This window comes from Lagopus leucura, unplaced genomic scaffold (genome assembly GCF_019238085.1).
Source record: "Lagopus leucura isolate 7727_CA_CO unplaced genomic scaffold, USGS_WTPT01 Super-Scaffold_100004, whole genome shotgun sequence".
In the NCBI taxonomy this organism is placed as follows: Eukaryota; Metazoa; Chordata; class Aves; order Galliformes; family Phasianidae; genus Lagopus; species Lagopus leucura.
This window is the reverse complement of record NW_024962264.1, coordinates 62,487,338-62,511,836: the sequence shown is the minus strand read 5'-3', so window position 1 is coordinate 62,511,836 and position 24,499 is coordinate 62,487,338. Positions and strand designations below refer to the sequence as shown.

At 37.7% G+C, this 24,499-nt stretch overlaps 1 protein-coding gene and 1 non-coding gene across 3 annotated transcripts in view; both read left to right on the top strand.

Moving 5' to 3' along the window:
* Positions 1–24,499, top strand: part of NSD2 (nuclear receptor binding SET domain protein 2) — a 98,129-nt gene that overhangs the window by 72,294 nt on the left and 1,336 nt on the right. For both annotated transcript variants that reach the window (XM_042872207.1, XM_042872206.1), the window contains exons 9-22: positions 438–519; positions 1,495–1,619; positions 14,222–14,353; positions 15,366–15,489; positions 16,528–16,728; positions 17,404–17,583; positions 18,618–18,774; positions 19,570–19,775; positions 20,087–20,190; positions 20,441–20,710; positions 20,806–20,922; positions 22,287–22,428; positions 23,055–23,161; positions 24,236–24,440. In XM_042872207.1, coding sequence (XP_042728141.1) covers positions 438–519; positions 1,495–1,619; positions 14,222–14,353; positions 15,366–15,489; positions 16,528–16,728; positions 17,404–17,583; positions 18,618–18,774; positions 19,570–19,775; positions 20,087–20,190; positions 20,441–20,710; positions 20,806–20,922; positions 22,287–22,428; positions 23,055–23,161; positions 24,236–24,440 — 2,152 coding nt within the window. The remainder of the gene's footprint in view (positions 1–437; positions 520–1,494; positions 1,620–14,221; positions 14,354–15,365; positions 15,490–16,527; positions 16,729–17,403; positions 17,584–18,617; positions 18,775–19,569; positions 19,776–20,086; positions 20,191–20,440; positions 20,711–20,805; positions 20,923–22,286; positions 22,429–23,054; positions 23,162–24,235; positions 24,441–24,499) is intronic.
* Positions 22,063–22,193, top strand: LOC122180561. Its single transcript, XR_006179157.1, has one exon.

Genomic DNA, 24,499 nt, shown 5'->3' with positions numbered 1-24,499 from the left:
AGTTTGGAGTTGAAAGCAAGCCTCTGAGACTTAAATTCTGCATTTATTCTCAAATTTATATAGTACTTCTGCAGTTTACCCTTAATAATTAAAGGTTTTAATTTGACCAGTTCAGACCAAGATAGTAAGGGTAATTTACATGTTTTGTTTTCATATAGAGTTCCCCTTTCTGAAATGCTGAGTTTGGGATGGATAAGTGGGATGCTGGATTACCGTGTTCTTTAATTTTACTCATTTGTTTATGGGTTTGTACCCTGTTTTGTACGTAAGCTTTAAAAAAATTACTTAAATGGGGGTAGCTTAACGACATTACCATGCAGGTATTTGTAAAGTCACCTTAATAACATAAATCCAGAAGTAATTGCTAGTTTTGTCCAACCACTCATAAATTAGGAGTTTTTTTATTTTTCTTTTTTTTTTTTTTTTTTTTGTGACAGAGGGAGACAAGCAATGACAAAACACCAAAAACAAACTCTACTAAGGTCACAGAAACCTCCTCTTCACAAAAGAACCAGTCAGGTAATGTGGTCAGAATAAGTTTTAATGTAACTTTTTCAATTAAATAATATAAAAATAAACAGGTTGTCTGAGGTAGTCAGCTAAATTTGCTGATGCAATAACAAGATACAGCCACTGTGCCATAGACTGGGGGAGACTGTGCCCTCTTCCTTCACTACCACCATTTTGCAGCATTATACTTGCTTGAAATTGTGCATTGCTGATTTAGAGCAGCAGTTCACAAGTTCACCATTTGATGGCACCAAATTAAAGCTATTGTATACAATATAGCCCTGTGATCTTGGAGAGCAGCAATAAAAATCCTACCGCTCCAATTTGTTCTTCAGTTACCCAATAAAATAAGTACAGTGACCATCACTGCAATCAGTTACTATGTAATTTTAGACCTTTTAAATGATGCTTTATGGGAGGCAGTGTGGTGCATGAGAGGGAATTCTAAATAACCTTGTACCAAAAACCAGATGTTCAAGGTTAAGATAACTTCTGCAAGAGCATGTCTCTTTAGATACTATAATGAAATTCCAAAGATGAATAAGTTTCAGAAAGTTCTGCACAACATAGAAGTGGTGATATGTCTGGTACCTTGTCCCTGTTCTCTTAACAAAGTATTAGTGGTACGCAGATTCTGATGAGATAACGTAGACCTTCTAGTGCTTATTTGAGGACATACCTGTTACCTCTGCTTTGAAGAGGTCATAAGTCACAAGATGTTTTGCTTTAAATAGACGTAAGTGCTTGGGGAAAACATTTTTTAGCCATCTGTAGTATGTATTTGCTTAATAGAAACCTCTTTGCTTTTAAAATCAAGCAAAAACGTGATTTCAGAAACTTCTTGTTTTCTCAGCCTTACATAAATGCCCACAAGACCTACGTAAATCATTCCTTCTTTTATCTGAAGGAATATTTTAAATGGCTTCAGGGAGATAACGTTTTAAAGTTCCAAACTTCACTTTGTAAACCAAAATTATTTTACAGCAACGAAAAATCTGTCTGATGCATGTAAACCTCTGAAGAAGCGAAATCGGGCTTCAGCAGCAGAATCTTCAACTCTTGCTTTTAGCAAAAGTTCATCTCCTTCAGCTTCCTTAACTGAGAATGAGGTAAAAAAAAAATGGTGTTTGCACACAGCCATTTAATTACAGAAATTTTCAGGTGTGAATCTTTTTGTTTAAAAGCAAAAAACAAAGGCGAATTCTCTAACGTTGGTGCTCTAGACAAGTTACAGTTCTGGCCTCTGTGAAACCTGTTAATGTGTGCATTGCAAATTCATTTATTGTAACAAGAACGTCTGATTTGGGGACGTCAAAATATTATTGTGGTTTTTAATGTATTTACCAACAAAGTTTTAGAATTGTAACCTTCTGTTAGAGGCAAAGTAAAATGCCAGTGTGTTCTGTATTTTCTTCTACAGACTTTATGTAAGCGTACTACATTAGTTACATTATGTAACTCAATATTGTCATGTTGCCATAGCTTTTATATTGAAGCAAGTTTCCTAATCCTCCAATGTAGAACTGGACAGTTTTCTGAGCAGTGCCCCTTTAAGCTCAGATTAGTTTTCAGGCTGTTTAAGTGCTATTTCTCTGTGATGCAAATAGCTTCATTGTCTGAAGAGTTAAGCAGGCAGTGAAGGAAGTATCTTTTTGATACTTACTAATCATAGTCTTAGCTCTGCATATTTGGAACTGTAATTCTTTTCAATTGACATACAATAAATGAAATGTATGTACCTGAATTGTATTCATACAATCCCTTGAACCGTTCCCCGAGTTATCTACACTATTAAGACAAATCAGCCAAAGAGTAGCAGCATGAGGGTCAAGTATGCATGCTGTGTTGCAGGTGGATTCAGAAATGTAGTTGGTAGGATTTATTAAACTATCCATGGACAAACACCTTCAAGAAGTTTGTATTACAGAAGTTGTAGAGAAAAGACATGCCTGCTAATGAGGGAGTAGGGCTTCCAGATATCCTAGAGACTCTTTAGTCTCCCTAAACAAAAAGCATGAGGTGCTTAGACGCTATAATGGATGCAGTTAAAATACCTAGACTATGTTCATAAATGGTTTACCTTTGGGGGTGGGGAAGGTTGCATGTTAATGGCTGTTTATCTTACTGTAACTTGAAAATACCTTTTATAAAAAAAAAAAAAAAAAAAAAAAAAAAAAAACACCTTGCATTCTCCCTCCTGTACCCTAATAAAATAAACTAAAGAAGTCCCACCAGAAAAAAATGTCCAGGGCAGTGGTCAAAAAAACTAACACTTGTTCTCATTTTGTTCTTGCAATTGAGAAAGTCCCAGTTATCATTGGCATAACACTTTCTTCTGTTTTGACTTTACAGTCGGAACTTGCAATCTAAGCTGTTTGTATTTGGGACCAGCTATTAAGCCAGACTCATTTAAGGATCATACTATATTTTTCATTCTAAATACGCGTCTCTAAATTTTGTAATCTCAGGAGAAAGATTTTATTTCTGTTTATAGCGTTATTAAAAAAAAAAAAAAGAATGAAGCCTACAGAAATCTTTCTCTATAAAAATCTCATTTTTGTAGGATTTTGGGTTGTGTCCTAGCAGTTTACATGTAAAAATTGAAATGACTGTTTAGGCTGAAATGAAAATCTTAAAACTTCACTCTTTATTTACTCAGCTAGTGCTGAATAGCAAGAAGTGTGAGAAAAATTAACATCATACAGTGCTCATAAGGCAGATATACAGATTAGAAAGTGAATACTTTCCTGTGAATGTTTTCCTGATGTTTCGAAACGGTTGAATTATAGAAACAGAATGGCCTTGGTTAAAAAGGACCTCAAAGAACATCTAGTTCCAACCCTCCTGCAGTCAACATAACAAAAATGTACCCTATCAAAAAAACATAGACCTGAGGGGAGCTGGGTGGCTTGAGGAGTAGATAACAGTGGGCTGGATCCTTAAATGGTTTAAAGCTGCACTGACACAAAGTTTTACCAGCTAAGGGTTGGACCCAATTTGTTTGATAATTTGATAATAGATTTATTTTGCTTTTAAATAAATATTAAATATATATATATATGACAGGCATGTATTTCTGAACTCACAAAACAAGGAAAGATATAAACCTTGGATGTTGTGGGTGGCTTTAAAATCCTTTTTTTCCTTTTGTACTGTGATTTAGCACTTGTCTAAACAGCTAACTACATGTATGTCCTGAGAGTGTTCATCCAGAGAGAAAGCTTCTCCGGAAAGACGAGGGAAAGAGTTTTAAAAAATAAACACAATCATGCAGTGCTGAAAGCCTTGCTCTGCTAACTGAGTAGGATGTAATTCTTTTCAACATTAAATACATTTGCTGACTAACTTTTATATTTGTGTTCACTATTACACTTCTAAGTGTTGACTTAAATGCTCTTCTGACAAAGGTGAAAAAAAATACTGCGTATTCCACAAGCACATACGCCTTCACCAAGCAATATTAAGTGGATTCTGGCTGTTTGGTTTTGGGGTTTTTTTCCTTCTTTTTTTGCCTCGCTACTTGTGGACGGCTTGTTCTAGAAGGGAGCCTGCATATAACTGTTATTTGTCAAGGACTGTAGCTAGTTGCAAACCTCTTAAATGTCACTCATTGCAACTAAAGTTTAGTAGAAGTGTGTTTAGTAAAGAGGGGTGTGCACAGTTGTTTTTTTTTTTTTTCTTCTTTGAAAGATCATCTTATTTTGACAATTTACAAAGATTTTGGATGGTTGTTATTGTTATTTGGGGTATTTTTAATGGGAATACTTGAAATATTACAAAATGAACAGAAGCCCAAATTATTAATCCATAAGTCATTTTAGGTGCCTAATTTAGAAGGGAGAGAGAACCATGGATTGGGCTTCTCCCAACATACCAGAGGGTAAAAGGTAGGTAGGCCTTTGTTCCTTTCATAAAATGGGGGTTTTAATTACTTTAACATGATGGACAGGACCAGTAAGGATTTTCTCTAAGTCAATGGATAAAAAAAAAGCAATGCCTTTGTTTTTATTTGACATTTATACATGAATGAGTAAATGTCATACCTGCATATAATCTTGGGGAAAAAAAGAGTACTTAATTTTACTTCTGGGCACTTGGCATCAGCAGTAATTTCCTTGAAATCTATTTCTTAATGAGGAGCTGTGGGGCATAGTGTGGGAAAGATAATCAACATTTCCAAGTCCACAGAAGTTCAGTGTAGTACTTTACTGCTGCTGTAAGATTCGATGTAACCATCCAAAACCTCGTATTTTTGAAGAGATGCAAGTGCTGTCATTTGCCTTCTCCTTCTACCCCTCAGTAATGTAGTAGGTGCCAGTAGAGTGTAACCAGTATTTTTTAATAAATAAAAAAAGGCTTTGCATTACCATTGTTGTTGGATTATTAGTACATTTTGTGTATTTGCACAAGACTTACCTGTTCTAGCTTTTCCATCAATTTTTGTCGTTATTGGCTGGCTTCATTAAATTGAATGGATTGTTCACAGTAGATTAATGTCACGGTATCCTGTAGGGTCTAGATACTACCTCTGAACTTTGTCAGAGAATCATGATATCTTTAAAGAGGACAAAATAAAGAACATGTAATACTCTGAATTGTTAGCTAGTTTGTCATTCATCGTACCCCTATGAAGTAGGAGCTGACCAGCAGATGGCAGTTGAAAAAAGAAAGATCTTGAAAGTGTTGTTTTTAATGTAAGTTCGTGTCTTCCCTAGAGGGAATTCTTTGTATAGCATCCAGTGTCAAAACATGCTCAGCTGCTGGTTATAGCTCCAACTTCTTGTATTTCCATTGCCTAATAATGTAAGACAGTAGCCTTAAGTTTTGCTTTTCTTGTGCTTATTAAACAGTACATTTTTTTTAATTACTAATTTGAGGCAGATTTCTTTTATCTGTGTTTTTGGTTTTTGTTTAATGGGTATTAGTATCTATACAGAATGGGAAGAATACATACAGAACTTAAAAGGTAAGCTGTTTGAACCGGAAGGCAGTCATGAGACATGTACAACTTGCAACTAAGTACGTCAGCTCCATTTATCAACCCTGGAGTCTAATTGTCCTACATTATACAACTAAAATACTCCAGGCATGCTTAATAAAGGTAAAAATAACTGCCTTTGTGATCCTAAGAACAGAAAGGAAGAAGGAAATTCACATTATTTTTAAGAAACTACTGCCCTGAAGAAAAAATAGTTGAAGATATGCTTGCAGGTTGTTCTAAAAATATATGTATCAATGTCTTTCTGGCATTTTATTCTTAGCTTCCTTCAGTGGTAGTTTTCTCTTCAAAACAAGGCTTAAGAATAACAATATTTAGTTTCTCTTTACATCCTTCATGACCTAGCAAACAGTTGTTTCCTGTTTGTTTCTGTATGCCTATAGAGTTCACTTCCCTGTTTCAAAGCACCAATAAGCAGTCAGGGGTATGGTTTTGTGAAACACTGCAAGTAATTGGACTTCTTTCGTGCTAAATCTTTGCCAAAGCCTCTAACAGTTGAAATGACTTGCATTGCCTACCAGGCCGTACTGCTTTGTTACGATGCTTTCACTTTCACGTGGAAAAAAAAAAGTTCTAGGTTTGAGTCTTGTTCTTTGGCAGCACGTTTTGTGTAGAAAATTAAGTTTCTTATGTAATTACTCTCAGCTTGTGTATTACTTAGGCTTTGGAGTGCAGAGAATCTGTTTACTGAATGTTTATCACATGTAGGTTTTTATTCCACATCTCGTACCAAAGTATCGTGGGTGTCAAGAGGCAATTTTATAATGTTTTAAAATGTTCTCAAAATTCTTATTAACTTTCCAGGCAAATTCAGAAATGCATAATATTCTTACCTGAAACGTCTAACTACTGCTAATAATAAAAATGAAACTTGTCCCAGGCCGTCTTTTTGCTATGATAGTACTGTGTACACTTGTGGCACCGCATACTTAAAGAATTGATCTAGTCTAGCAGTATGGGCCAAAATACCATTCTTCAGTTCAGGAATTCTTATACTGAAATAAAGGAAATGTTAACTGTAACTCAATTGGCTCTGTCAGTTCTTCTGTCTGCGTGTGGGTGCACAATAGATTGTCTTTCAAATACAGTCTGATCTATCTGTATGTTGTTTATATATTTTTATATATCTTGCGCTTAGATTTAACAAGAAACAACAACTACACAACTAGTCATTAAGACTTTTGTTAAGAAGAAAAGGCAGTTGGTAAATCTCTGTGGAAGGACTAACAAGTTTCCTTATCAGAAGATCCATACTCCAGTCTTTCAATAGGAAGCTCTTAGCCAGACTAGTCCACTTCCTCCTGGCTGATTGTGGTACGGACATCACTGATGCTGAAGTCACTGCAGGAAGTCTGAGTTTGTAGCAGTGTCCCTAGTTCTAAGCACAGTGGAGCTTAATAGCCAACAGCATTCAGAAGTCATGGAAACATGATATAAAATGCTTACAAGAAGATGCAAAATAGCTGTTAGAGATAGTGGGTGACCTGAAAGCAGTAGGTTACTTTTTTTTGTGGATCTTGATGAATCTGCAGCAGAGGTGGCTTGCTTCTGCCATGCTCTTTTTATTTTCTATACCCCTAGCTTTAAAGGAAATCTACGTTTTGGATTTTGTTTCCATTTTATGTTTTACAACTGGGATTATAAAACAAAAGATGTTTGAGTCAAACAAAGGAAAGCAAGAGGGTTAACTTTCCTGTTTGAAAGTATTTGCCCTTTAGTTGATTTTCTAACTGATTAAGCACAACGTGACAGAAGAGCAACCTGATCTTAATATGACTAAGACCACAGCTTGTATTCTTAATGTATGCTGTTTAACAAGCACATTTGAGTAATACAAGAGCTGCTTTCACAAGACTGAATGTGTTGATAAAGTGCTCTGAGGAAGAGCATGTACATTTTAATGAAAATTGCACTTTGGTAGCTAGAAAAAATCTGAAGGGGTTTGCAGCTGGTGGAGTGATGACTGTTGGAGCCCATTCCTGTGTGCACACCATGGATACATAAATGCTAGCAACTTTCTCACTGCAATTTCCAATTTCATTTTGAACCTTGATAGGCTGGGCAGGGAAAGCATGTCTGAATTGGCTGTAGGAAATGAAAATTCCTGGTGAAGCCAATAAGCATTGAAGTGTATTTGAACCTTTTACACTTTGCAGTTTCTAATGTACAGTGTGGATAGTATTTGAAAACCTTACGTTTCATGAGGTGTGGGCTTTTGCCTCAGCAAATATTGATGTTCTCATCCTTTAAAGACAGGGAAGAAAAAAAGTCATCACCTACACCCCCTCCCCTACCCCTAAGATGACATGAGCCAGCAAAATGGTTTTTAGATATCAGCTTTTAAAAATGAAGACTTAATCCTAAGGTTAAATCAAAAAGCACACTTAATGGCCACATCAGCAGCTGGTTGAGAGTCAGCCTTGAAGGTCAGAACAGTTGCATTTTATGTTCATCCTCTAGCAACTTTTTTTTTCTTTGAATTCTTAGGTTGCAGATGGATGAGTACAGCCATTTGTTTTCAGATCTGGGATTTCTGAACATCTTTTTCCTTGAGATTATGATGTAGTGGTTTTGCTGGCACTGTTTGATTTGGGAGCTGTCAGAAAGGAAGTGGAAAATTGTTAATGGAGTAGAAAATTTTGAATAGAAAAAAAATGGGTGGATGGAGTAAATATCCACAAAGCATTTCACTTCATTCTCACTCAATTCTTTGAAACGCAGGATCATTTGACTTCTTAAATTCCATATCATCCTTTCTTGTATTATACTCTCAGTTGGCATCCAATCATCCAATATATGTCAGTGCCATATATGTGTGTGCGTGCATATATATATATATATGTTTTAAATGCATGACATTTCAACCATCCAGATGTGGAACTAATGGTGCCACTTGCAGAATTCACCCACATCATTCTAGAAATTTGCAAGCTGAGCTTACATGCCAACATGTCATTTAAAAAAAAGAAAAGCCAGAAGGAATAAGGAATTGGCTCACATTTCTGCTGAAATTTCTGGGTAAAACTTGAATTGGGAATCTGATTGTAAAGAATACTTTAAAAATTGTTGCAGAGTTGAGGTTAACATTTAGATGTACTGAATGATGTAAGAGTGAAAGATGTTTCCATACGTTAGTGCTTTGTCCTTTCACCGTTGAATGCCTTGGTTGGTGGTGCAGTGAGCTGGAACTCTCAGTGGTGTAGCTGAGGAAAGAATTAGAAGAAAAACATTTTAAAAGTGATTTTTACATAATGCTTCTGTTGAATCCTTTTCCTGCCCTCTTCTCACATGTCTTTCTAGACAGCTTCAATAAAAAGACAAAATTAAGAATATAAACATATAAAATCACATTCTATACATTGCTGACTCAATTTACTTCCTTTTCGTACTCTGGTTTATTATTTTAAATGTAAATACACACACATTTCTTCCTCCTTTCTTAGCCTGACCAACAGCAGCCATCAAAAATGAATTCTTACTTACTCAGCATAACCTTGAGAAGGAAAGTACATTATTCTACAGTCTGTCCTCACATCTCTGTGCACACTGAATATCACTTTTGCACCACCTTTTAGATACAGTAATTAAGCAGTAGAAAATCTTATATTTAGCAATTAAACAATTGCCCACCCTATTGGTTGCTGGTGTAACCTGCCTTTATACATCAAATATTGCAGCATGCAAAGCATCTTCATTCAGTGAGGAATTAATGCTGGAGATTGCTTTTATAACCATTCTTCCGCAGTCTTTCTAGAAGTAGGTCAATGTTTGTCTGAAAGAATCCATTAAATGCTTCTTTTGATTATTGTGAATAGGGAGTTTTAACATATGCAAAAGGCTTGGTTCCAAAGGAAATTACAACGACGTTGGAGTTGTGAAGTCTTGATGCCCTGATTGTTGTACTGTCGTAGATCTGAATAACTATTACCCAAACGTTGAAGTACGTAAGATGTATGATCAATGTACGTTGACATCAGTAGACCCAATTCTTAATACTGTGATCTGTTGCCAGAGTTTGTATCTTTCAGTTGCTAAAACATGGTAAAAATACCATACTAAAACCAAAGAATGTACAGAGATGCCAAAAATGTTGTTCCAGTTTGACTCAGCAATGAATATTTTCCCAATAACAAAGCTATAGAAAGCGTGTTTAAAAAAAAAAAAAAAAAAAAAAAAAAGTTATCTAAAAAAAAGGTAATCACGTGTCCTTCCACGTTCTGAGTCTCATGCGTGTGAGCAGTGGATAACGTACTTCCAAAAGGAAAGATAGCTGTGAGAATCTGAGGGGAACAGGAAGTAAAGCTCCTGATGATTTCAATTAGTCCTTGTTTTCAACTCAAATTTTTCCCTTTCTCTCCTATGTCCTGTGTGCTCGCAGATGCAGTTTTCACTAAAAAGACCTGGATTTGACTTCTCAAATATCAGCTGGTTGCTCTGTGTTCAGCCAGCGCCCTGTGAAAGCCTCTAACAGCAACTACTCTGAAACTGAGTTGTTTTGTAGTTGAGAGGAAAGCCTGTCTGCCGTGCAGAATGTGAAGTGTGCTGGTGCTTGTGAGGATGCTGGTTCCGTGCTACAGCATTGTTAATTGCTAATGGAGAACGCCTGTGATGACAGGACTGGGAGGACAGGACAGGACTCATTGCTGCAACTTGTCAGTCGCACAGCTCAGCTGAACAGCTTTGTCTTTTCTCCCCCTAAATTTACACTGTCTTAAAAGTTTTACTTTGCCTTTATGAAAAGTAAGGTATTACTCAACATGTGCAACAGAATAACACAGCAAACCGGCAACTGCTGTGAATTACTAATTAACAGGTTTCGCCACTAATCTAAGCGTGGCTTCCTTTGAACCTTTGCCTAAATATCAGAAGAGGTAATTATGTGCAATTTACTTTTCTAGGGAGATTATGTTACAAAAATAAGGAAAGGGCAAGCTCTGGCATGATCACAAGGAAGATTCACGTTTGACTTAACAATTTTAGAAAAAAAGAAAAAGACCACAAAAACTTGTATTGGTTTGTGCTGAATGCATATCCATCCATCACATCTGTCACGATGTGACGTATTAGCTGTGTTAACAAATCCCACGAGTGTTAATGTTTAATTTTAGAGGTGGCACTGTTTTACTGCAGAAAGTGATTTCCAGCCGTCTTATAAATCCGTTTCAGTTAGCGTTTTTAATCAGAAGGTATTTTTATTGTGGAACTGTTCCCTGGTGGCTGGGAGCCCTGGCTGTGCTGTCGCAGCATGCTCAGGCTGCAGGCAGTCGCCCCGGCCTTTTCCTGTTCTGCGTGCCATTTTGTTGTAGGTCCTCCAAAAAATGTTTTCGACAGATTGTTCCAGCCTCTCACAGGCCTTCAGGGGACAGGGACACATTTGGCTCGGTTATATCTCCATCAGCTTTTCCTGGATAGCCTCGGGAGCTGAGCTCCCAGATTCTGGCTCTGATCACAGGGAGCAGACCCAAAGAATGAGTGTACGGAATAGAGTTATTTACTGAGGAGATGAGTAGTAGAAAGTGAGATTGAGAACATGAGTTTAAACTCGGAATTCTCCTCCAGAAAGGCATCCCTCTCTTACAAGTGTAAGAGGAACTCTGCTCACCATGCCCGTCGTTTGCTCCCTAAAATTAGCTACCATGAAAACTCAAGTGTTGATGATAGTAGCTCTGAGTGTTGGGTGAGATGCACCTTTGGGATTGTAGCACCCTGCACAAAGCAATTTAAGTCCAATGCTAAACTTAGAGATTGAGTGATCTTTTGACGTTGCAGCAGTGTGTCCCTCTCGGCTGCTTAGTGCAGTGTTGGTGCTGAATGGAGGTCTGATCTGTGATTTGCTCAGGGCTCCTGGTGATTGCAAAGCAGAGGTGGTATTTTTCCTGCAAGATACTCTCAGCCTGGTAGCATTGTAGCTGATTGTCTACAGATATTTGTTCATGTGATGCGTATTCATGCATGAGATCCATCATGAATCTATAGGCTGCTGTGAATTGCCAAGTTCTGTCTTAAAATTTTGCAAGAATTTGGGTTTTGTGGCTGTGACGGTAGCATCCAATTCTTGCCAGCACTGCTTTAGCACAGTAACCATTCAATGTAAATGATGGGCTATTGCATTAACCCTAAGTAGGGCAGTAAAATTCCAGGTCTATAAGGAAGTGGTTTTCAATCTGTGGTTCGTGCATGGCTGTGATTTTGTAGCCCCTGTCTAAGGGGTTTGTGAAAGGCTTCCATCCGTCCATAGGATTACCTTTTCATATGCATCCTTCATTTGACTATTTACTACTACGTAAACCAAAGACAAGCCAATAAACTGTTGCTGTAAAGCAAACATTATTCTTCTTTGTCTTGGCATACGTGTCGTAGGGTTTGTTCTGTTTCTGTGCTCTGCCTTCAGAGCAGGGAGCTGGGGCAGCAGGGTGCCCTTCTCTAGGGGGTGCATGGTGGGAAAACAATTCTCTTACCTCTTCAGATTTGTGTATAAAAGTTTTAACTTAGGATTTAAGAAAAAGTTTTCACTGTGGGGGAAATACAGAGGACACCAGTAGCATTAAATTAGCGTATGTGACTAATTTTAGCTAGTTGTAACAGGAATGTAATGACGTACTAAAAAAGGTTAGAGGAGTGCACTGCTTATACTAAGTAGTGTTTCAATGGGAAGAGTTTAAACAGAAATGAAGAGTGTTGTGTAAGTTTACTTAAACCCTAAGGGAAAACACTTCTGGATTTCTGCTGAACTCCAGTACTACCCTTCTTAATCCAGCATTTCCCAGCAAAACCTGGCTACTCCTGGCCAGGCAGACAGTCTGCATTTGCAGTTTGCTACTTTCCATCTCCTTCCAGAGATCAGAGATTTCCTGGTATCTGAACGAAGCAACAGTTTTACGTTGAAGTTCTTTTAACCCACTGAAGGATACCACTTATAAAACCATTAGGGAGAATCTCGAGATGAATCCAGTTGTAGAAGTATTGTAGATGAAATGTAGGTAGGAATTACTTCAATAGCTTGCCTTTGCACAGAGAAAATGAATTTGTAATACGAGTCTTGAAAGTAATCTCAAGAAAAAAGACAGATCCAATTTATGAAATAATTTTAGACACATTCAAAGAGAACAAACATTAAATGGAGGAATGCAAGTTAGCTGGCAACAACAGTGAGAAGTAATCAGTCTAAGTCAGCATTTCACAAGGGATTTTATAAAGACTAATACTGGGTCTGATGTCTTTATGTTTTTATCTCTGATTTCAAAATATATCACTTCTAATGAATTTGCACATGATGTGGAGATGGCCTGATAGGGAGTGTGCACTTAGCTATCTAAATTACTTGCTGAGCCAGACCAGTTTTAATCAAGTGTAGTTTAATATGGATGCATATAAGACTGTATGTACGAAAACAGAAAGCGAATTCATATAGAGTGGAGCGTTGGTGTCCTGACAAACAGCTCTTGGCAAAATGATCTCTTGAGCACTGAGTTTCAGTGTTTCATTGAAAAGGTTGGGGCAGATCCTTAGGCAGTGGAACAGAGGCAGTGCAGAGGAGAAGTTCACATGCTCAATGGCTTTGGATGTTGTACTTGGAGACTTGGGGAATACTGTCTCCAGTCAGAGAAAACTCACCAAAATTCTCCTGAGGCTGGAAAAAAATCTGTAGTGAGAAATTTAGACTGAATTTTGGCTTACCAAAAAGGATTGAAATGGGTTTAATTGCAGTGTACTTCCACAGGAGAAAAAATCCAAAGAGCTTTTGTTGTAAGTGAAATACCTCAAGAAAGCATCATCAGCTGTGGGTAGCAGTTAGACATCTCAGAAGGAACTCGAGGCATTATTTTTGATGACATGTGTGAATAAGCATTAGAACAAGTATCAAGAAAAGTGACAGGTTTGTTTTGCAGTTGCAAATGGTGATGCTCTCGTAGAGAATGTCTGTAGCCATAACAATGCTTTTGAGTTCAGACTGGGGCAGCAATATGAAATTCTGCCTTTTCTGCTGTAACAAGGGAGAAAACATGACTCAGATGTGCATCCCATCCCTGAATTCTGTTGGACTGAAAACAGCACGGTGTTTTCTCTTGAATGTTAGGAATTTTGTCCTTAAAGCTAGTTATGAATTATTTTTTTTTTAATCTTCTAACTTTAACACATTTGGTAAGGCTTTTTATGTAAGACTTATGCATGACAAGGTCATCTTTTGGAGTATTTTAATTCATTGACAACTGTGACATTCCTTACATATAGTTTTTCTCTCTTCTGTATAACGTTGCCACTCTCTTGAAGGATATTTGAGTCAGAGACTCTGGTATACAGCTTGAAGTTTTACTGAGTTTCTTTCTAAAATGCATTGTTAATACCATGTAAAGCATGTATTCAAGCTTTAATGGTGGGTTTTTACCATGTCCCTGTGTTTTTGGCTAGGCACTGACTAACTGGGTTATAGGAGTGAATACAAATAAAATGCCATATTACAAAGTCTTGGTGTTTTGTTTTGGCAATTGTTGTTTATGATAATAGCTGTTACACTGTCCTGTTGATGAGACTTCCACAAGTGCATACTCTGAATTTAATCAAATTTTCTTTTGAAAGGTGGGGAAACAAAACCAAAAGAACTTACCTCAGTCTGTTAGCCTGAATTGCAGTCTGTTTGCTTCCTTTGGTTGACATTCTGAAAAAAGTTCACGTACGTGGCTGCTTTCTCTAACGTGTGTGTTTAATCTTCAGATCTTCGATGGCCCAGGAGATGAGCGCTCAGAGTCTCCCTATGAAAGTGCTGATGAAACTCAGACTGAAGTGTCTATATCATCCAAAAAATCTGAGCGAGGAACGGGAACAAAAAAAGAATATGTGTGTCAGGTGAGAGATGGTAGCTGGGCAGGGAGCTGTGTTTTCTGAGGTATCCTGGAAAAGGGATTTTTTTTAATTTGAAAATGACAACATTAGGGCAGACGCAGATTTATTGTGCCTATCGCATGGAGGAGACATTAGTGAACATGTTGCCATATCAGTAAATGGAATTCTTCCTAGTTTTTTTTTTCTTGATCTAAAATAAGTGACTTAGCCTTTCTGGTTTAGTTTCCGGATGAGTAAAATAAATGTGATTTGTACCTCAAGGACAGCACATGAGGTTTGCCAGGTCACTGGATTAAATGACAGAGAACTGCTTGCTTGTCTGCTATTACACAGAAGGGAATCTGACATGGCTGTGTGCTTCGGTGTGAGCACAGCAGAGGTGGCTGCACTGCACTTACAGCACGCTCACTGCGAGCAGAACGCTTCCTGGATCTATGCTTACAGAGTTTGTAGCTTATGAAAGGGTGATACGACAGCTCTGGGCAGATTGAAGTTGTTTCCAGCAGACTGGAAAAGCAGTTATATTTCCATTTCTTCTTGTACATAATGATGATGGTTTGGTTATCTGTCTTTAAATGTTGTATAATCACTTAAATTCTGCCAGCATTGTTGTTGAGTTCATTTTTAGTTTTATGTCACTGCTAACAGCGTGGGTACAGAAGTATCATTATGTCTCCTAGACTATTTTCCCTTTGCCAAAGAAAGGGAAAATAAGGTTTATCCTAAACCTGCTCAGATGCCATTCAGGGAAAAATTCTTAAAGCTGTTTTTGTTTCTTTTTATCTGGGCATGTTCTCATGTACCATGTTTCTATCAGTGGTGTTTCTCAGTTTAATGACTAGTATTTGTTGCAACAGGAAGCAAGGGCACGTGATGATACTTGCAGTGTTTTCTTGTTAAATATGATTTCGCCCATGGGAAAAGAGATTTTGAGGAGCAATTTATGGAATAGTGAATACTATTTTTTCTGCATATGAACTTTTCTTTAACCTTAAATGCCTTTGTGTTGTAAAAGCTATGTGAAAAAACAGGTGATCTCCTGCTGTGTGAAGGACTTTGCTATCGAGCTTTTCACGTGAGCTGCCTTGGGCTCTCTGGAAGACCAGCAGGAAAATTCGTTTGTAGTGAATGTACATCAGGCAAGTTTGTCCCTTTGTATTAAATTTTAAAAAGAAAAGGTGTAATTTTCCCATACGTTGTTGCAGGAAATCATCCCATGCAGGTTATGTATCTGAACAAACTGTACTTTCCTCTTGGTGCCTGATGGGGTGGAAATTCATGTATTACCATTAACTGTGCCATGATTTAGGATACTCGCTCTATTTTCAGTGAGAAATCTCTTGCAGATTGGTTGATTTGCTCTGAATTCCACTGCCTTAATAATTGCAGACTGTATCTGTCTGTGTACAATTACAGAGTAGGTTTAAGGTCTGCCTCAAAGACCTAAGAAATCCATGGAAAAAAAAGCAGCAAATGAAACACTTTAAGTCTTTTCTCAGTTCTTTTTGTGTCTGCATGTATCTTTTGCTTTTTCCATTAAAAGACCACCTTACTGCTATTAATTTAATTTCCTTTTAATCCTGCAATAACTGCTTGGAAGCTCTTAATCTCAGAATGTTACATGAAGATTTGTGTTCTTGCTCATTAACTCAGTTCAGTCAGGTGGTGAACCTTGCTGGAGAAAAAAGACTTCTCCTAAATAAGGTTGTTCCAAGCAGTCCAGAGAGAAGACTGGAGGATACTCTTCCTTAGTTTGTGGACTTACAAGTCAAATTTTACAGGATTGCAAACAAAGTAGGATCCTATTTCATTGCCTTAAAAACAAAATTCAGAGTTGTCCTGGCATACTGAGACTTATGAATAAGAACACAAAAGCAGATCAGTGAGGCTTATTTGCACACATATTATATGCACTATAGTATTATATGCACACATTAACTGTGGTGGATTTCTACTGTAACTTTATTTTTGTTGTGTTTTATTTATCTGTATCTAAACAAATCAGTATTGAACACTGAAGAGTCAAAGCAGATAAATTGCTGCTTCGAATAATGGAATTAAAAAATCAAACAAAAAAAAAAAAAGCTCTTCCCCCCACAACAAAAACTCCCAGTGTTTTAAATACACAGGTCTGAATGAAAAATTAGTTACATGGTTTTTATTATTTTTGCCACTAGGTGTGCATACCTGCTTTGTGTGTAAAGAGAGGAAGGCAGATCTGAAGCGCTGTGTTGTATCCCACTGTGGAAAATTCTACCATGAAGCCTGTGTGAAAAAATTCCATCTTACCGTGTTTGAGAACAGGGGTTTTCGATGTCCTCTGCACAGCTGCCTCAGTTGTCATGTTAGTAACCCCTCCCATCCACGAATTTCAAAAGGTAGTTTCATTTTTACATGTTTATGACTGATAAATAAGTCTGTTTATGGTATATTGAGGTAAGGAATCTGCTCATGCTGTAGTTCCTCACTGTATTACAGGCATACAGGTACTACTGACTGATTCAGGTATTGCAGCAAGACTTGCTGAATGTGAACATACAGTGAGGAGTGAGTTCTTTATTCAGAGAGTGGTGATGCCGTGGCACAGGCTGCCCAGAGCTGTGGGCCCCCCATCCCTGGAGGCACTGAAGGCTGGGTTGGATGGGCCCTGGGCAGCCTGATTTGGTGAGGGGCAACCAGCCCACAGCAAGGGGCTGGGACTGGGTGGGCTTTAAGGTCCCTTCCACCCCAAAGCATGCTATGATTTTGTATGATTCTGTGCATCTTTTTAGCCTTGGGAAACATTTGTAAACACAACCGCGTGACTGAGAAAAGATTGTCTGCTCTGTTCATAGCTGAAGCCTTTGTATTTAAATGTGGTAGTGCTTTAAGCTCGGTATAATGTTCTCTAAAAATCTTTGTTAATTCAGTGTTGTCTCTGAAAGTAAAAATGCAAACCTTGCAAGCATAATTGAAACATTTCTGGTGTTAACCAGCAGCAGTACTGTTTGTGAAGAGCAAGTGCTAAACGGGTTTTGTTCAAAGATAAATATGGCAGTGTTCTGCTTTGCTAGGAAAGATGATGCGCTGTGTTCGCTGTCCTGTTGCATACCATGCTGGAGACGTGTGCATTGCTGCGGGATGTGCAGTCATCGCTTCCAACAGCATTGTTTGTACGAATCATTTCACTGCCATGAAAGGAAAAAGTCATCACGCGCATGTCAATGTGAGCTGGTGCTTTGTGTGTTCCAAAGGTAAACTGATGCAAAGCTCTTACGTAGGTGCAGCGTCAAAATGTTTTATTCTTCAATTTAAATTTTATTTTACTAATCTCTTTACAGAAAGCTATTAGAAATGTGGCGTGCTAAGTTCATCTCCCTTAGGTATTGAAATACCTTCAAGTTGGCTTGTGCTGCTTCTAGTTTTTGAGCGTCCTTTCTTTGCAGATATAATTTATTAAAGAATATTTTCACTCAGACCAGAAACCTGATCTAATTCTTTACCAGAGATGCATAATGATAAATCCTTCTTTGTCCTTTCCCCTGTGTTCAATATACTGAAGCTTTTTGTGTTTCGATATTGTTCATACATAATATTAAAACATAAATATTTTAAGAGTTGCTTTTACTTCAGAAGCAGACAGCAAATTGAACCCATATTAGTGTCTGGAGTGCCACTAATTAAGGGCATTTTGCTTTATGCTGACTAATAAATTTACTTCGTATTGAGAAGCACAAAATGCATCGTGCTGATTAAACCCTGGCAATGAGAATTTACCTGATTTGTTAACAAATTAACATGCAGCATAGCAGCTTACTAAGCAGCAGCTAACTTTCTGATGGTAATTCATGGAACAGGCAATCTCATCCCTACCTCTTCTCCAGAGGGGAAAAAAAAGAGAAAGAGAAATTTAATTAGACTTACTTTTTGTTGTTAAAATGTTACATACAGTGAATTATTAATATATATTAAGCTATGTTAAATATATTGTAGTCATTAAAGTAAAAAAAAATAATTTTCCTGTGGTGCATTATTCTGGCTTTTATATCATTAGCTTGCTTTTTAATTTGTATGTATTTACTAACTGGAGTCTGCCAGGCATTCAAATCAGTTAAGACCATTTGGTTTCTGTGCTCAGCTAGATGATGTGTGTTTGTTGCAAGCTGGCATGTTTTAACTACTTTTTTCTGGCAGACCCTACCACAAACCTCACTGCTTTGAATCTGGTTGGAATGCAAATCTTTCTTTTTTGTCTTGATGTTTGTCAATCTTTTTTTTCTCTTGGAAGGAGGAAGCTTGTTGTGCTGCGAGTCGTGTCCTGCAGCATTTCACCCGGACTGTTTAAACATCGAAATGCCAGATGGGAGCTGGTACTGCAATGACTGCAGGGCAGGGAAGAAACTCCATTTCCAGGATATTATTTGGGTTAAACTGGGAAATTACAGGTCTGATGAAAAAATTGTTTTCTTTTACAGTGATATTGGCATGTTTTAATGAAGGATCATACAGTTGGCTGTTCTGTGCCTTGCTGCACACAGATTTCCCATGTCTCTAAGCTGGGAACCACATCTCCCTTAGAGCTTTGCCTGTGCTTAATACCCCTGTGCCAAGACTTGAAAGCTTTGCTATTGCTCTCTGCCACAGCAGTGCCCATACAAGACTCCTTGCAGACTTCTCTGCTTTTGCCATATTGGCCTTCTGCCCCTTGTTTCAGAGTTCTTTTCAAGTAACTGAATGTAACTTACTTGTATACTCACTTGAACTTGTAATAGCCTGAATCACTGTCTTCCTTGGCTGGAAAATAAGTCGCTCAGGCTGTTAGAGTTTTACACTGAGATTTGAGTGTGATAGAGATGGGTGGGGTTTGCCCTAGAAAGCATTACTAGCTGTTACACACTGTCACTTGACCTTTAACAAGTATAGAGATTGCAGACTTTGTTAAAGATGTTATTTTTGCTAACCAATGCAAGGAGATTTATGTGTATCTTGCAAGCAGGCAGAAGTCCCATAGATCTGAGTGTCAGGCTTTCCTTTTCTACCCAATCTTCTTCCTATGCCTACTGAGCTGGAGTGTGGGCAGGAACGTATCTCCTTCAGGGTGTTTTGTTTTGCATTTTATTTTGAGGCGCTTTGGTTTTTTTCATCCTATATTTGGAAGTAATAATCAGTAATTGCTTTTCAAAGTGATTTCGTTAAGCTTACATACATTTTGTGTTTTTCTGTTTGTATTTCTGTGCTAGATGGTGGCCTGCAGAAGTTTGCCATCCGAAAAATGTTCCCCCAAATATCCAGAAAATGAAGCATGAAATTGGAGAATTTCCTGTATTTTTCTTTGGTTCTAAGGATTACTTTTGGACACATCAAGCACGGGTGTTCCCTTATATGGAGGGAGACAGAGGGAGTAGATACCGGGGGATTAAAGGAATTGGAAAAGTCTTCAAAAATGGTACATAGTTAGAAGTAAAGGAAGAATAATCTCGTTATATACGTGCTTGTATACGTGTAAAAGACTAGCATCTAACTGAAATTCTTTCTGATGACTTTGGCTTTTTGTGAAGCAAAGCTTGAATAGAACTGGGAAGCAGAGTAGAACTGATAAATTTGTCAAGAGTGTTAACACTCCAGAAACATTGTTTGCAGGAAAATTAATGGTTTAGCTAGGAAGTAGAAATGCTTCTTTAACACAGGTCAGCTTGAGGAGAGTCATTTTCTTTCTAGTGTTTTTGTTGATACAACAGTCCTTTCTTTTTTTTTAAGCTTTGCAAGAAGCTGAAGCTCGATTTCGAGAAATAAAGCTACAGCGAGAAGCCAAAGAAACCCAAGAAAGTGAACGTAGACCTCCACCATACAAGCATATTAAGGTAAAGAAGACATGACACTGGGTGCTCAGAGATCTAGGGAATCACTGGGGAGGAAAAGCTGAATAGATGAGGAGCAAAGGTTGTAATGTGTTGGTAACTGAACTTTACCTTTAGAGTCACGTAATTAGGAAATTTCATTACTGTTGGAACGTCTGTTATTGCAAAACCACTTATTAACAACTGTAATAATTCTTACCACAAATGCTAATGTTTTAAAGTGATGTTTGAACTATTTTAATGTATCATTCAGGTGAATAAACCTTGTGGTAAAGTGCAGATATATACTGCTGACATTTCTGAGATTCCCAAGTGCAACTGCAAACCCACAGATGAAAACCCTTGTGGCTTTGATTCTGAGTGCCTCAATCGGATGTTGATGTATGAATGTCATCCACAAGTTTGTCCAGCAGGAGAACGATGCCAAAACCAGTGCTTTACAAAACGTGAATACCCTGAGACAGAGATCATCAAAACAGATGGGAAAGGATGGGGTTTGGTTGCAAAGAGGGACATTAAAAAGGTATGAATCATTCTTGCCTAGCAAGAAATTGTTAACCTGTGGTGTTGTTTGTGGGTTTGGTATATACTTCACTAGTGATATTCGGTATCTTTCAGGGAGAGTTTGTGAATGAGTATGTTGGTGAGCTCATTGATGAAGAAGAATGTATGGCAAGAATCAAATATGCACATGAAAACGACATTACTCACTTCTATATGCTTACTATTGATAAGGTAGAGTATTTAAAAAATTATTCCCTGCTTTCAGTTGTAACTGTACTTTGATTTCTCTCCTCTTCCTTCTTTTGATCACACTGGTGGGTCAGTCAGCTGTCTGTGATGCTCTGCTGTTTCAAATATTCATAAGTTTGTATTTCTGTGCCTGCTTCCTCCCTTCTCAGAGTGTAATGTATCTATCTCATTGACTCAAAATAGGTAATGTAATATCACATATATTAAAATCCATACATTTTATGCTTTGATGCTTGAAATCAACTACAGCAGAACTATTTATCTGCCCAATCTCAAGAGGAAGTGTGAACTTTTGGGAAATACTGCAGTTGAAAGAATTACTGTTAACGATATTTTTACTACAGTTTCAAGTTGAAAAAACATGGATTGTGTGAAGTGTGGAACATAATTTTAAGGCTGCATCCTATATTGGGCATTTGAACTTATGTTTTTAACTATCTACCCCTTCCTTTGCTTACACTAAAAAGAAGCTCATGGCTTTTGTAGCAACTTTTTCCTGCGTGTACCATTTTCATTAGTAGCCAGTTAGCACAGCACAAATTGATTCTGGCCAGTGCAGCAAATTAATTTAGCATCTGCAGTTTTCTCTGTAGCTCTCTGAGTGTTTTGTTCCTGAGAGGAAGAAATGGGAAACCAGTAGACGAGGGCAGACTTATTATAAACACGTGCTTTTTACATTGCTTTAGTCTCCAGACAGCTATTTAGAAGAAAAAAAAGTATCCCCAAGGAAAGAAGAGTTGGATGCCAATCCTGCATATTTTTGCAGTCCTAATCACTTTTTCCCCAAGACTGTGCTGCTCTGTATTTCTACTGCTACTGGCTTTTGTTAGCTCTGTAACCTAGGAGCTATCGCACAGGCATTGCCTAAGAAAGATGAAACCATGTTTGTCTTAATGCTCGAGTTTCTCACTTCTTTACTAAACTGGCATACATCATCAGCTTGTGAAGTAGGCTGATCTGGGGAAAGAAAGCTGGTAAGAAACTTTTAATCTCTGTAAGTAATCATTCAGGGACTTGGTGAATAACATAAAGCGTAGTACTTGTAAATGCATAACAGCTTTTTGAATGCAAAGCAAAAGGTAAACAAATTGAGTTTTGAGGCTTTTTGGAAGGACCACCAGAATGCTCACAAGAACACATATCCTGCCACGTGGCTGAGATGGGTTCTGGGACAATGTGAGCTAGATCAAGAGTATTGCTTTGGGAGTGTCTCATTTCAGTCCCCATGGGACACTACAGTTTTCAATACAACATGTAACATCGATTTACTTTGGCTTTTCTGGGTAGCCAAACCATGTCTGTTTTGAAAGTAAAAACATTCATTCTGTTGCTGATTTGATCTCCAGGACCGTATTATTGATGCTGGCCCCAAAGGGAACTATTCTCGTTTTATGAATCACAGCTGCCAACCAAATTGTGAAACTCTGAAATGGACGGTAAATGGAGATACTCGTGTTGGCCTGTTTGCTGTGTGTGATATTCCTGCAGGTATTCCACTTTATGTTGGCTTTATTTTAATTCTCTAAACTAAACATTTTATGTAGTTATATTAAATCATTTAACTGATTCAGTAAAAGTAATTTTGTAAAGAACTCAGCACATGGAAGAGATGCTTTTGGTCTTTTAATGTATTGCTTCTTAACAGTGAATCCTGCAGCTGTTTTTTATTGCTTACTTCTAAGGTTTCACCAAAGAGCTCTTATTATCCACGCACTCATGTTGTGTTGTCTGTCAAAAGAGTAGAGCAGTTTTTGTTTTAGAGACCTTTCTGCATCTTTTCTTCAACTGAAGATAAACTAAAGTGTATCTTAAAAGGATGTTTGAAACTATGTGTATTCTGGTTTGTGTACACACACGTACACACATGTGTACGTATAGCAACAGATAAAGTTGCATTGCACATATCTACAGCTATATGTAGGTATATAGGTACGTGGCCTATGTGGTCAGTGGTTGTGATCAGTAAAAAAGGGGAAAAAAAACTTACCAGAATAGATCAGCAAGCAAGTACAAAACCAGAAGACAGATAATAAAACCTTTATTTGTTGTAATAATTTTGATAGACTTCATTACCTCGTCCTTCGTAATAAAACAGTACATCTTATCTCACTCAGGGACAGAGCTGACTTTCAATTACAACCTTGACTGTCTGGGCAATGAAAAAACAGTCTGCAAATGTGGTGCCCCAAACTGCAGTGGATTTCTTGGGGACAGACCAAAGGCAAGTAATATGTCACAAGAATTTGACAATGTCTTGTCTAACTATTAGCCTTGTTTTTTTCCTTTTGAGGTATGTGTAGGCGAACCAGTTTTATGTTGTGGTAAAAGTTATTCACGTCAGGTCCTGAATGGGAAAGATGGCTAGGTACTGGCACTAACTGGAGTAGCCTTCAGTTGGTCCCAGTCCCCTTGGAGGTATGTAGGAGCTAGACACTAGAAGAAACTGACCAAAGGCACTCAAGTGCTGCACTAGACTGAATTCAGGGTGAGATGGTAGCACGAAACTGAATGTTACTGAGTAAATCCTATCCTGCCCTGGCTACAGCCAGTGAAGTTATTCTGACTTCTCAGCTCGTACTTGTCTGTTTAAAATTGAGAATGTGTGCTAAGTTCATTAAAGATCTTCCAATTGAAGTTTAACGAAATAATAAAAAATGGGAGTTTTAAAAAGTAAACATAATGGGGGGGAAAATAGATTTAAAATTGTGTCACAATTCATGTGTGATTTAGGTCACATTAATTTAAAACCTGTCATCCAGACCTGGCGAAGGAGTGCAAAGGCAGGCACAAGCATGTTCCCAAGTGAAAAAAAAATTCTCAGCTGTCAATATAAAAACCTTCTTGTTCACACTGCTCAGCATCAGGTGCTTCAGAGGGTGGGCTTAAAATCTCCAGAATTTGCATTGCTGTTTTTCCTTAAGGGAGAGGCTTAAGCAGGGTTTCATATAAGCTTGTGATCAGTTTATGCAGACAGCCATGAAGAAATGAAATATTGCAGTTCCATTCAGCAGGACTCTCTGCGTTGGTGGATAGAATAGTATAAAATGTAAGCAGAAAATGTCAGATTAAAATAAGGGTATGGTTTGGTGTATTCTTACTAGCACTTTGGACACAGCTGTAGTTCCTGAAATTCTTCTGTCTGTTCTTTAAAGAAGAGAAGTGGATGCTGGTCTGCACCAAGTTAAATTTTTGCCTGTATGCATTGTCTACCAGAAATGCCAACAGTTTTGCTTATTTGTGTAAAATTTTTCTTTTGCAAAACTGACATTTACAGATTTGCAACTTAATCTTTTAGAATTCTTCCACTAATGCCTCAGAAGAAAAAGGCAAAAAGACCAAAAAGAGAACACGGAGGCGTAGAATGAAAAATGAAGGGAAGAAAGAATCTGAAGATGATTGTTTTCGTTGTGGTGATGGAGGCCAGCTGGTGTTGTGTGACAGGAAATCTTGTACTAAAGCCTATCATCTCTCCTGTCTTGGTTTAGTGAAACGTCCTTTTGGTGAGTCACCTTGCCTAACTTGACTAAATAACTCATTTATTGCACAGAAACCTCACAAT